General features: G+C 36.5%; 1 protein-coding gene across 1 annotated transcript in view; it reads right to left on the bottom strand.

Moving 5' to 3' along the window:
* Window positions 1–12,298, bottom strand: part of TTN (titin) — a 240,259-nt gene extending 227,961 nt beyond the window's left edge. The window contains exons 1-9 of the mRNA XM_086898524.1: window positions 11,923–12,298; window positions 9,786–9,889; window positions 5,504–5,707; window positions 4,576–4,863; window positions 4,084–4,172; window positions 3,745–3,986; window positions 1,750–2,035; window positions 1,354–1,506; window positions 771–890 (exon numbers count right to left, since the gene is read on the bottom strand). Coding sequence (XP_086754650.1) covers window positions 771–890; window positions 1,354–1,506; window positions 1,750–2,035; window positions 3,745–3,986; window positions 4,084–4,172; window positions 4,576–4,863; window positions 5,504–5,707; window positions 9,786–9,876 — 1,473 coding nt within the window. The 5' untranslated portion in view covers window positions 9,877–9,889; window positions 11,923–12,298. The remainder of the gene's footprint in view (window positions 1–770; window positions 891–1,353; window positions 1,507–1,749; window positions 2,036–3,744; window positions 3,987–4,083; window positions 4,173–4,575; window positions 4,864–5,503; window positions 5,708–9,785; window positions 9,890–11,922) is intronic.
* Window positions 12,299–14,053: the final 1,755 nt, after the last annotated feature.

Raw genomic sequence — 14,053 nt, 5'->3', positions numbered from 1 at the left:
TTATAATCACCTTGAGAAAGTGTAGGATATTAAAAATGTTTTACAAAACTTTCATTTGACAAGAGTTCAAATGCCATGTTCAGATTAATGTCCAGATGGATTTTTGTTTCTCAGTGCTTTAAAAAAAGGTTACACTTTCTTCCTGACACATTTCTATTATAATGCAAATGTAACATTGGCTATAAAAGCTCATTTTCCATTAAATCACATTTTTCTGATAAAATACATGTTAAAATAATAAAATAAAATAAAATAATTGAATTCAAATCACTCATTGGTATTTTCAAAATTGATTTAAATGCAGAATGAGTTTTTCTTCCTTTTTCTGACCCCCTCTGCTGCCAACAAACAAAGCAGGCTACAAATGGCAAGCTTAGAGACAATATGAGAACACACCTCTCCCCAACAAATCTTAAGAGCTAGTTTTAACATGTAGAAACATGTTAATTCTTTAAATGAACAAGAATACTATGCAGTAAATTACTATATAATATATGAAAACAAAGAGGTTTGTCTAGTATGATGTTTTGCAACTTTATGTACCACATTCTTAGGTGTAAATAATGGAAGTGAAATAACAGAGGAAAGACGGTGATCACGGAGAAGAGACAGGAAAACGATAGCAAAATAAACTGGAAGAGTGAACATATATAAATGGCACAAATAATAACAGCATTTCATTTGTCTTCTTCATAGGCTTGCCTTTTGTATGAGATATCAGATTTTTAACAAGGTAGGGCATAACAATCTCAGGTACAATCTGTATTCACCTTTTCAGGAGAGATGTGTCTTTGTTCTTGTGAAGTTACAATTCCTTCTCTAGTTCTTGATATCACTGTTTGTTTTGTGGCTTTATCACTGGTAACTACTACCATTGCCTCCTTTTTCATCTGATTTTTTGTAGCAACAAACAAAAAAAACCAAAGCCTTAGAATTCATTTTAAAAAATTAATCATCAAAATAAGAGGAGAAGGAAAAATAAGAGAGGAATCCAAGTAAAGGAAAAATACTAAGGGAGAATTATTTTTTCCTAGTGGGGAAATTATGAGGTATTAAAGAAAAAATTTCATCATCGTAAGAATAATGTTAGAGAATAAAGGAGAAGAGAGAATAGAGGATCACTTTCAGAGAAAGCATCTTTAAACTTAAAATGAGTAATTAGTTCAATCCTGTTATGATGGAATGCGATGGTATAAGTGAACCTGATGCAGTCTAGGTGTTCTAGATGAGTATGCATGCTTTTGCAGTGCACTGGGTAATATCTTGTTAATTCCTCACAGTGAATCATGCCTTGTTTGCATGTTGGATGAAGGGATAAAAGGAAATCATAGAATGTCTGTGCTCTGTTTCTACCTGCTCATGAACAGGCTGAACGTGGACTGCAGTCATTGCTGTCTTTTTAGAAGTTTGCTCTACAACACTTGGAGCTGGTTCTCTCACCATGGCTTGATCCACAGCAGCAACAACCGTAGCAACAGCTGCTGTTTTTTCACTGTCCTTTCTCACCTATATTAGTCACATCAAAAGACATTTTTTCATATTTTGCATACATTTAGAAGAAGCACAAAGCAAGTACAGAGACAGAATGTTGCAAAGAAGCATTTCCATATCTGCAGCAGAACTCTCTCAACAGCAGATGCACACATGGTTTAACACACAGCCTCTCAGATGCCATTCAGCAGATCCATCCAGCAGTGGTGGGACCCCACACAAAGATAACTCAATGCTTTTTCCAAAACCAGACTTTACCTCTCTAGCAGCAGCGGCCATGTCACCAGCAGTAGCGCCAGTAACGGTAACTTGTTCTTGGACCCCGTATCTCCCCTCCCATCTTTCTTCAGTCACTTGGGTAGTGCTTGTAGATACTCTTGTTTCCTTCATCTGGGCTTCCATGGTGGCAGCATATCCCTCCTGCTTCCAGGGAGGAAGGACATCAGCCCCAGCTGTTGTCACTACATGTGGTTTACGGATTGGAGATGGAGATTTCACTGGTCTAATAGGTGAGGTGGAGATTCTCCCAGCAGGAGAAACTGACCTATTGAAAAACATTGAGTATGAACATCATTAATCTACTGCCACAGAGTGATAACTGTATAAACTGTATAAACAGTTATCCCTCCCCATATAGGGTATCTCCAGTAATGTGTGGTTTGATTTTAAGAAAGGTTTCTGAAAGGTTTTACTTGTGAATTATGCTAACTTGTTTTTTTAATATTATGCCTAACTGTTGTCATTCTCATAGCTTTAACATGTCTTTGTAGTGGTTTAGTTTCCAAAAAGAAATAAGAACAAGTGGAAAAGAGATTTCAGTCAATTTCTGTCATTTTCAGAAATTATATTTGAAATATAAAAATACAGCATGATTTTGCATTTGTTCTGTTCTAATTAATCTAATAGGAATAATACAAAACACTCACAGGCTGTAAGTATTACATAATACGTTCATAATACACAAAATGATAATTTTAACCAATCTCTATAAAAATCACACGTAGCAACCACTTAGCAAAACAAATGGATGTACTTCTGTACTACATCTTATTATTTTCATGTGTCACCCATATATGTACTCCAGGCAGATTTCTTATCAGTGCCTAATATTTTTCCCCACACTTGTATTTACAGACCTCAGACACAATAATTAATATCCACTTGGAAATTGCTAGTTTCTAAATTTTGATGTTCCAAAAATTCAGTCCTAATCCTATCAGACAGTTTTAAAGAATTTTCCAACGTTCTTAAACAGGATTTTTAACTTAGAATTTCTTTGAGTGGAATTTTTTGTGCTTTTTTTGTGTATTTCCCTGAGAACTTTAACAAATAGCAGCAGTAGGGGGCAGCATCATCATATTAATGTTTAGATTTAGTTTTTTTTAATGTGTTTTTTGTCTAAAAGGACTATCAAGGGAGGACAAATTTCTAGTTCTACATGTGCTCTAGATGTCGCTATTGAATTCTTTTTTCACTTATGCAGTTTCTTAGTTACTGCTAGTTGCTACCAGTCCATTTATTCCTGTCCTTGCAAATTATAATCAGTGGGGTAAAATTCACCATCTCACCCAGCTCTGGTAACTTAAATGGGGCTCTTTGAGCATTCAGTCTGGGGACATTCCTTCCACAATGCTAGTGCTTCAGGATACTGAAACTGCAGGACATTAAAACATTCTTCTCTTTACCTTCCCCCCAGCACAGACCTCACAGGGTCTCCCAGACCACGAGACTTGCTTTTCAAATCACTCAGTTTCTCTCCAGACTTTCTACACAGCAGAGCTAAACTTCAATTTTCTATAACCACATTTAGCTTGCTTACCTTCAAAATGTTATTTCTGTACTTATTACCAGTACATACATGGAACATGAGCTCAATGTTTTTTTTTATATATCTTTTCATTCTGTTTGCCACTCATCAGTGTCATTGCTCTTTTCTCTGCTCATCTAAAATAATCAAGGGCCACCTGCTCCACTGTTTTTATCTGTTTCATCATGAGCTGTGAGTGCTACTTTGGCTCTTTGTACAGCAATCAAATGGGATTTTCTACAGCAGGGAACAGAAGTCTACATAAGCCACCCACACTTCTATAGCAGTGGCAAATATAGCACATTAGAGCTCACCATCAGAATAAACCCAGCCACTAGTAAGTCAGTGCATTTTTTCACTTTATACTATGTTCTCATTCTACAGCATGACTTCTATATGTATGAGTGATTCAAAAGCAATATTGCCTGAAAGAATAGTAATTTTACCTGACTGGTGAAGGTGTTGGTGCTCTGACATGTCTTACAGGTGATGGTGATTGTCTAACAGGTGACGGTGATTGCTGTCGTGCCATTTGTGCTTTTGCAGCAGTTGTCGGGGTTGGTGATTTTGATGTAGGTCTAGGAGGCATTCGTGGAGGTGCCTTGTGTGGGAGCTGTTGGGTGGCTGCACCTTCTATAACCATTTCAACACTTGTAAGTGATCTGGCATCAAAGTGGGTTTCAGTCTTCTACAATGAAAAACAAGAAAAAGAAAAATAGGGTGAGGTACTGTAGAAGTAATCCTCCACATTTTAGCCATACCTGCTTTGTTTTTGAAAAGTATACCTTTTCAATTCTGGCTTGTCTTGTTTGTGAAATCTGAGCAGTCGAAACAATTGTCTTTGTCTTTTTAGCAGGAACTGCTTCTTCCTCGCCTTTTGGAAGAGAAAACGTGGTCAGAAGAATTGCATATGGCAACAATCAAAAATCAGTTGGAGAAATAAATGAATGGTCAACTCTAATTATATATAAATTTATATATACAACAGAAAAAGCCAACTTAAAAATAAAACTTTGAGAGATTTACAAACCAAAGATACCTTGAGAAAAACTCAAGGCATCCCTTTTTCCATCAACAGTATCCTTCACTTAAAGAAGACCCATTCTGGAGAAAAGATCCTTTAAAATCTCAGACAAAAATCTTTGGCAAATTTCATCAAAGACACTGCATTTAACTCTTGAGAACGAAGTTATAAATCAACTGCAATGAAGTGGTGCATATTGCACCACTACTATTAATGCTCTGATTTTCATGGCCTGCAATTTCAGCTCTGTTACCTTGAATTAGTAATTCAGCTGTTGAAGTAGCACGTCCCACACTGTTTGTGGCATTTACGGAATAGGTGCCGGAGTCTTCAGGATATGCTTCTGCAATTATTAAGCTGTAAAGGTCTCCTTCTTGTAAAATTTTAAAATCGGGGGAACTTTTAATTTCTACTCCGTCCCGATAGAACTTCACCACAGGTGTAGGGATTCCAGTCACTCTCACGTCAAGTCGAACTTGACTTCCCTGTCTTGCAGTCATGCTCTGTAGTCGTTGTGAGAAGTTTGGTGGTGCTGTTCCAGCTGCATTTTTATTGAAGAAGTAAATAGAAAAACAATAGCTTCTTTTAAAAATGATGGCAAATACTAGATACTTTTGTTACTAGAAGTGCATGAAGTCTATTTCTTCTTCACATGCTACTGACAGATAATAGTACCTTCTGAAACATTCAAAATACTATTTCTGATTACATTTGTGATTGAAAATGTTTCCAGAATTACAGACAGATTGTTTGCAACCATAGGCATTAAGCAATTGGTTAGGCCCTTTATGTGACATTCTGTTAAATATCATTGATACTGTTAGATATCATTAATGGCTCCATCCTGCAGAACTGCATCCTTTCTTTTATGGGCAATTTCAATGTAGCCAGTATGTCAGACCATAAGGAGTATAAGGGCTGAGCCCGAAGTTTGTAATCATGAATAAGAGTTTGCGAGATCAAGATTAAAGTTTATAGGGTTAAAATGTAAAGGACACTGTTAGACTTTACTGGTGAGAGCCCATGCTGAATCTTAGACTGCTTTAGGAAAAGGAATGTGGTTTTGCTTTTTTTTTGCTGATCACATACTTGAAATCTGAACTATTTCATAACGTGTTACTCTTCCATCATTCCCTCACACTGCTAGCAGGCAGAGGTGCCTTTCTTTAGGTGCTCTGTACCTGTGACAAGCAGCTCAGCAGTACTAGTAGCTTGCCCAGATCCATTGGTGGCTTGCACAGTGTATCTCCCGCTGTTGGCTTCTGTCACGGTGGGGATCACCAGTCTAGCGCGGCCATCACTAAACGAGATCTGCACACCGGGCAGAGTTGCAGCAGAGAGAACCTGGCCATCCCGATACCAGTTCACCTCAGGAACTGGGAAACCTACAGAAAAAGGCAGACAAAGGAGATTAAGACATTGTGAAATGCCAGACATAAAAAATTACCAGAATGCACACTCATGTATGCACAGTTATGGTGCAGCATAATGCCATGGGCACAGATGTACGTCCAGTGACAAAGGAACTTGTTTTCAGAAACAAAATAACAGATCAATAGAGCCGATGCACTGGCTCCTGTGTTTAGTAAATTACTTGAATAATGAGAAGACTGTAGTGTTTAGCAATCTTATTAAGAAATAGAAGTTCATCAAAATCATGAGGAGGATGATTTAATTCATGTGAGGTATTTTTAAAATGTATTTGGACATATCTGAGTAGGATACTCATATATACATAAGGATAAATATGATTATTGCTAGCATATTTATCCAGTCCAATAGTCTGGAGATAATGTAAAGATCAGTACTTCCAATGAAGCATATGTTCTGCACTACTATGGCTTTAGAAAATGAAATGACAGAAAAAGTGACTGCTGTAGACATTAAAATCAAATGCTAGCAAAGTTTTGGGGAGTTTAATTTCTTTTTCTGGAATTTTTTGAGTTTGGTCAACAGCAGTCATCTGGAATCAACTGCTGTTCACATATATTGTTCTTTTTGTCAGGGTTGTGAGCAAGAGTCTTTGGGTCAGAGAAATTTCAATTATACCAACAGCTGAATTTTGGTTTTAAATGGTGGTTTTAGATTCCATGCAGAAATTCTCAGAGTGTTCTACTCAGCCAAATTTGTGGAGCGACTTAAATCCATTCAATGAACAAGTAAAATTCTTATATGAAGCACATAAGAACAGGTAATTTAAGGGGATGGTTCCAGCTCTAGATCTTTTTTGTAGTCCTAGAACATAGTTTCTTCAAAATTAAAATCCTTGCACGTTCACTTCATGTATATCTCCAGTCAATCCAAATCACCAGTGGCACTGCATGGGGGCTCAGGGATGAGATCTGAGACTGCATTTACAGATGAATTAATTTTCCCAGTTCTAATGTCTGTGGTTTGGAAAACCCCAGGTGCACAGAATTCTGCTTCCTTTCTAGAGTATCCTTCCTATAAACTGAATAAATTAATAGGGAAGTTAATGTTCCAGGAAAGTGACTGTGTGAGACAAAAGTGAAAGAGAAGATATGTAGATTGAAGCTTTCACTGGTTGACTGCAGACCCATCAGACTTGGCTAGGAAAGTTTAAGATCTTACTCACAATAAAGCACTGATATTTACAGAAATGTAAAACAGAAACTCACACTCATACAGAAAGAGAATGTGGACAATTTTAGGGAGGATTAGAAATCAAAAGGATACAAGTACATTTAAGTATTGTTAATTTCACAGATGGAAATTATGAAACAGTCCTGATGGTACAATTCAATTTTTTGCTGTTGGTGTAGGGCAATTTGGGCATTATCATCATAAACTTAGGACCCCAGTGATTTCTATCAGATCTATGTCTCCTCAATATTTGTGAAAATTAAAGATGTTTTAAGCTAGGCAACCCCCCAAAATATATCCTCAATAGTGAATTCCTTGAAACATTGTCAGAAGTTTTATTTTCTTGCAGTGGTATTATATGATGATTAGCAAAAATGGGAGTTTCTGTGGCAGATTGAAAAAGACTTGCACTTTTAAAATGGAATCTATTTTGATGGCTCAAGCTGCTATGTACAAGGGATCCAGAGCTAGGAACCGTTTTAGAAATCTGAGCCCAAGTTTATATTAAAAACTCGACTCCACAAATTTACTAACACTCTGCTAATCCCAGGTCACAGAGCTAGGTAAGATTTAACTCAGATTATAGATGTATGTGCCTGGTCTGCATAGAGTAGGGATTTACTTCTACATGTCCCAAATACACTGTGATTCACTGTTAATTTTCAGCACAATCGTTTTTCATTTTAAAACTGTCCTTGAGGGTTTTTTGAACTTTAATACCAAAAAGAAGAAAATCGACCTGAAGTGCCTCAAATTCACCACCTAAGTAATTGAATTCAATAAGATTTTCCTGACAATGATGTGAGAGGGACTTCCAACTTGTGTATGATCTGTGTGCTGCTTTCAAAAATAAGCACCATGTAAAGGCTCTCTTGCACTGGGTAATACCTGAAAATACCAGTTCAAAAAAAAGTAAGCAGTCCACAGGTTAATTCTTTAAGAAGAAATTTAAACTTGATCAGTACTATGGAGACATGAGCTTGGCACAGTTCTAGTGCCAGCAACACTTCTGACTTTCTTGTCTCATGACTCCTCAGTCACTGGTGACCCAGTAGGACCCTGTGACAGTGTCCTGGCTGCTCTGGCATTTGCTGCTTTTAATAACAGGGTTTGTGTGTGTTCTGTGCTTTCTGTTACATGCTGAGTGTACTCATCTGATATCAACCCTCTGTAATGTCACACTTAATTCACAGTCTAATACAGCAGCACAATTAATTTGTTCGAGTTTACATACAGCAAAATTGCATCTCAGGTGGTTGCTAAGATCTTCTTGATACCCTTAGATTAACTGAGCTCTTCACATTTGAACTGTAGCTCTGTATTAATACTTGAATTGTATATAATAGGCCAGTGTTATTAGAGACAGAGAAAAATTCTGATTTTTAAATGCACAATAATTCATAACATGTCAACATTACAGCAGGATAAAGCTATGTAGTCCTTTATTTGTGCAATTAGTTAGAGTAAAAACCCTTTCCTGTTTTTTATGCTGTAGAAAAACTAAATGCCAAGCCACTGTCAGGTCTTTCAAACCTGGAGGATGTTTTTGGGGCAGGAAATTTATATCAGAATCTCACAATGTGAAAAAAACCTAACAAGAGGATGACTCACAACTAATTGAGACTAACATACAAATATGGCATATGATATTAGAATATGACCATGCTATTAGAAATACTGCTGTACCTTTTCTTAGTAAGAAATCAAGTTCCCATCCCAAGTACTCCATAATATCACACAAATTAAATCAGCCAAAATCACTCATTGAATAATAATAATACTAGCATCCTAACTTTTTTTTTCTGATGATATTTTTTAGGTATTCATAATAATAGTAAGTATTGTAAAAGCAGATAAAATTTTGATGGAAAATTTACAGTGTAGAAGCAAGAAGAGAAAATCAGGGAAATTAACTGAAGAATAAGGGACAAGTAATAGAACATGGCATGAAAAAATGTGACAGAGGCTGCAGGACATGTTCAAACAGCTTCTGTGAGCCAGTGTTATGCAAAGGGACCAAGGGATGAAATACATGGACCACAGATGTCAGAGATCTTTATAGTTGCACAGATCATGTGTTTGCACCTGTCACAGAGCATCTGAGTAGTGCTTTATGGTATGTGGATCATCACATTGCTAATGCCTGTAAGACAATATAATTCCACCAGCAGGAACACATGTCATTTCTCCTTAGTCACTGCCGAGGTCAGAGACACTCTTAGAACAGGGTGTTGAGTCTCCAGTAACGTTATCTCAGGTGTTTTGCACAAGATAGGGTGTTTGAGTAGTATGTAGACTGGAGAAATCAAGTAACCTTTAAGTTGTGTGGTATCTTTAAATTGCATAGGTAACTTAAATTATATTAATCCAGCCTTGTACTACCATCATGATGAATACATCAATTGTTTATCATACTAGGGTTTTCTACCCTCTTCAGTGGCCAGTTGGGCCTAGATTTTGTGCTTTTAATCGCCTCCTAGAACTCTGGAATTAACAGCAGAGAAAGTAGATATACACTTTAGCTAAAGCTTAACAAAAGGTTTTGGAAGAACTAGCATAAACCTTGTTTTTTGCACCCTGACTTCTGATTCTGCCCAGTCATGATCCAGGTGAGATTATTGTTTCTGCAGCCACATGAAGTTCCCTTATTAGCACAGTATATATTTTTCTGCATATACATTTAAAGGTGTTGTTCAGCACTGTATGATACAGATATATGTCCATACTTCAGCACTCATCTTTACACGTTCATACCAGATTATGATCTATGAAAAGTGTCATAATTTCTTAGCATAAACATTAGAAAAGAAATTAGTGATAAACTATAACAAATCTTGGAAAAATGAATCAAAACCTTACCACTAATGTGAGCCTCAAAGGTTGCGGCACTACCCTCCAGTGCCACAACACTTTGTAACGGCTGTGTAAATGTTGGTGCTTTCGTCGTCATCTTTACAGGCACTCTGCAAGCAAAAAAAACCTCATCATTAGATATCAATGGTGAAAATGCTATTGTATCTGCACTGTTCTTGTAATTTTTCTCTGAACAATTTGCTTTCCACGGTTTTAAATCAGAATGACCTGGTGAAATTAAAAAGTTGTGGATTTTTACAAAGTTGTATAGCAAATTACTCTTGGAGCGTGTTTGCCTGAATTGGATGGGAAACCATTATATTAAGTGGAGCTGTGCTTTGGCATTGCAAGTATGCAGCAGGAGACAGAATTGTGCTTGACTCACTGTGTGACCTTCCACAGGTCATTCAGGCTGCCTCTCTTTGTCTATTAACTTTTTTATCTGACAGGAAACAAATTCCTTGTATAAATTTTAAAAATATCTTTTATATCTGGTGCAAAAATATTTGTATTCTTCAATGACAAGACAGCTAGGTCACTAAGAAGCAAATCAAAGAAATGTGAAAGCCTACAATATATTTAGCTTAATAATGAAAATAATGCATAATTAATAAATTAATAATAAACAATAATAGTGAATATTGCATTATTAATAATAAAATAATGCCAAAAATGCCAAGAGACTCTATTTTAAAAGCACTCTGTAAGTGAAATTATTCACTTTACAGAAGCATATTGGGATTAAAGATGCAGATAAAATTCTCCTCTTTCTTAGAGAGTATCTCAGTGGAATTTTGAATATGGGAAGACAGCCACCTTCGAAATGTGAGCTAGGATATAAAGTAGCCACTGACACTGATGGCTTGAACAACTGCAAAGCCATGTGAAATCTGAAAGAAAGTTTGTTTTCTCTTGCTATGCCACAAGATTCTGCTTTGAAATAACACTAGAAAACTGCCACTAAAAACTGCCACTAGAAAAGCTTGTGTGTTGATATTTTATATTTGCATGACTTATTTATTTACTGATGTTGAATTGTGCAGTTTTTAAAAAGGTAGCCATTATCTTCCTAATATTATCATACATTCATTAAAGTTACATTTTTTCTCATTAAAAACTTCCACTGAGGGCATATCTGGTCTCAACATACTGGGGTTAACCCCACAATATTTCAAGCCAATCTTATTCATATATTTACTTACTTCCATTTGCTTTGGCTTTTTTGCCTGATTTTATGACAGTCCCAAGCTTAAATTAAAAATGAGAAAGTGAAGTTTCTTTCACTACAAGTCAAATTTATTTCACCTCTCATAGGGATGAAAATTCTTCATTACATGGGTTCCTACATAGAAATCAGGGCCTGATGCATACATGCAATAAGGGCAGAACTGGATATTGTATTGGGATTTTCTTGTTCAGTTATGACTATGTTTTGAAGCTCAGCTAAAATAAAAGGAATAATTTTACAATACAATTAAATATTATGAAAGCTCATATATATATATATATAGTTTCCAGAAGAGATCAGGAATAATTTAATTAAGAATTTCCACTGAGTTGCCACAAAGTTTCTATATTTCATTGTCCAAGCAAATTCTGGCGATGAGGATCTGATCTTATAAGGCTTCTTGTATAATTAGAATTGAAAGTATGCATCTAAAATGTCATGTTCCAGAAATAACCTTTGCAGCCATGAATGACAGCAGACAAGTGTTCCAGAGCTGCCGTGTAAGTGATACCTTAGCAGTTGTTTCCCTTAAAAAGTCATCAGCGCTTAGCTGATACCATGTGCATTTTATCAGAGCTATTCTTGGAGCTTCTCAGTTTATCTCTCAGCAGCATAACCTTGAACACTCCCAACAGAAAGGAGTTTTAAAGTTAAGCACATGTTTCCATGCACTTTTAAAGTCCTAATTTATGTAGTCTTTAGCAATAAAATATGGTGGAAAAAACCTTTTTGCTGAGAGTTATCAAAGTTTACTCCAGAAATTAAAGCTATAACCTTGACAGAGAATTGAAGTGTTTCACGCCTATACCCTGAAATCTACAACCCCCTGAGAGAAAATTTATAAATAATAGATTGTATCAGAATTATTAATGACTGATAAAACACTTATTACACCAGCAGAAACATGCTACTAACCTGATCTCTCAAAGTGCCTGCAAGAGTGGGCTAAGCCCAACGAAATCTTCTTGAACGACGTCCTTATCCAGAGTAAGATTTTTTTAGACAATCCCAGCATGAGAATTGAAGAGCCTCTAATCATAAAAACAAAACTACACAGTCTTGACAGTGTAGTTTTGTTTTTTTGCAATCCCTACACCCGAGGCGAGGCGGGGAATGCACGACTGCTCAGAAGTGCTAACATAGTTGTTTCGCTTTATATACCCCAGCTCTGCTGACAGGTCTGCCTCATCATGTCAGTGCCGGTTCTGATTGGTTTCTTGAAAGAAAGTATCTTGTGAGAGGGGATTCACTCTCTGTAACCATACACCACCTGTTGGTCCTGATTGACAATGCTAATTTTGGAGGCACAAAAGGGATTCACTGAGGAAACCTCAGCCGTTCCAAAGCTTTTGATTTATAATTTGATTTAGTTTACCAAGTGCAGTTTACATTGCAAATTTCCTAATTCATAATCACAAGACAAAGAAAGCAATAAAAAGCATTTTAGCAGGGCATATGGACAAGTCAGAAGTCATCATATCAGTGAGATTCAGTCTTTCTTTCTTTATAAAACATCCAAGAAGCCATACCAAATGCATATGTCAATCACCAGACTAAATAAGTAAGCTGAGCTCAGACAAGTGGCTGCACACTATTAGAATACACCATTTGAACTACTTTTTTCCCATAACTTTGAATTCTAAAATTGTGTTTGGCAATATATAGATTTGGTGCTCTAGGGCTGTTTTTGTTTCCTTCACAGTTTTTCTGCTGTTTGTTCCAAGCGGTTAAGCATAACAAACAGTAGCATACAATTCACAGAAACACGAATTTTGTGAAATTGAAATAGACAAATACTGTCATTTTTAAAGAAAATATAAAGTCTCACAGCTTTTTTCCAGACCTGTGTGGGCCTTGTGCAGACCTCAGACCATGGAACAGCATATTGGTTTGTGAGCTTCCACTAGCCCAGCTTTGCCACTATGCAGCTAATTATGCCTTTAGAGTGGCTGCTTCTGAAACAGACATCAGTTAGAAGACTACTCTTGTTTTACCACACCACCTCATCTGCCTGTTCTATTCCTGCCTCTCTACCAAAATATTTAGGCACATAACTGGCACATAAGACTACTTAAAATTCCTTGCTTAAAATCAAGCATGTGCTTAGATTGGTTTGGTAAAAGGAGGACTTCAGTCTGCAGTTACCAAGTTCCACACTGACAAGGACCTCTCTGAGAACACCCAAATATGTAAACACAGACTGGAGTTTTGTACTAACAGCTGCACTTGTGCTTGAAAACAACCTGAAGGAAATCTCCAGCAAGAGAGGCAGAAAACGCCAAGGGGAGAGAGAGGAAGAGTTTCTCTGCTACAATTCCTGCAAGGGAGTGTTATCGTTTGCTGATCTGAAAGAAGTAAGAAATGACATATTGCTGTGATCTCATAAAATAACTTCAGAAATTTGATCTGTCCTTTAACTTATCCATCCCATAATGTGGCAACTTCATGGCTGCTCTTGGCATGCAGCAGTATCAACAGCAGCACAAACTGGAGGAACAGTCTCTACACTGGTACTACCTGAACTCCCACAGCAGCTGAAAGTCAGAGAACTACAGCTCATTTTTAATTTCTTCTCACAAATAGATTTCAGTGAGCCTAATCCCTCTGTACAAGACTTAGCATGACAGCAAATGCAACTCTATGCAGTGAGGGGCAGCTCAAGCTAGCTTGTATTAAAAGACGTAAAATGTCCAAAGAAACTTATGTAAAGGGTTAAAATTTCTGTTTCTAAACAGAGGCTTGCTAAATTAGCAGACAGCTATTTTTCTCTGTAGTTAAACACTTAAATAGTGAAAAATCAAACTTGAAGAAAATATAGGCTAGTATTTCCAAACTTAAAAAATGCAGCCAGTTTTATGATGATATATAAATCAAACAAAAAATTAAAAAGTTTATGAACATATGATAATTTTTAAATTACAGAAATATAAAACCCGTCACATCTGAAGTTCTGAGATAGTCAGAAGTTAGACGTATGCGTTTCTATTTCATCAAGTCAACAATGACTGATAACAATAATAGTTACAAGGGAAAAAAAATCCTGCAT

The sequence above is a fragment of the Cyanistes caeruleus genome, chromosome 7 (genome assembly GCF_971803275.1).
Source record: "Cyanistes caeruleus chromosome 7, bCyaCae1.hap1.1, whole genome shotgun sequence".
NCBI lineage: Eukaryota > Metazoa > Chordata > Aves > Passeriformes > Paridae > Cyanistes > Cyanistes caeruleus.
Note: the sequence above shows the minus strand (reverse complement) of the source record. Positions and strands in the feature narration are given on the sequence as shown.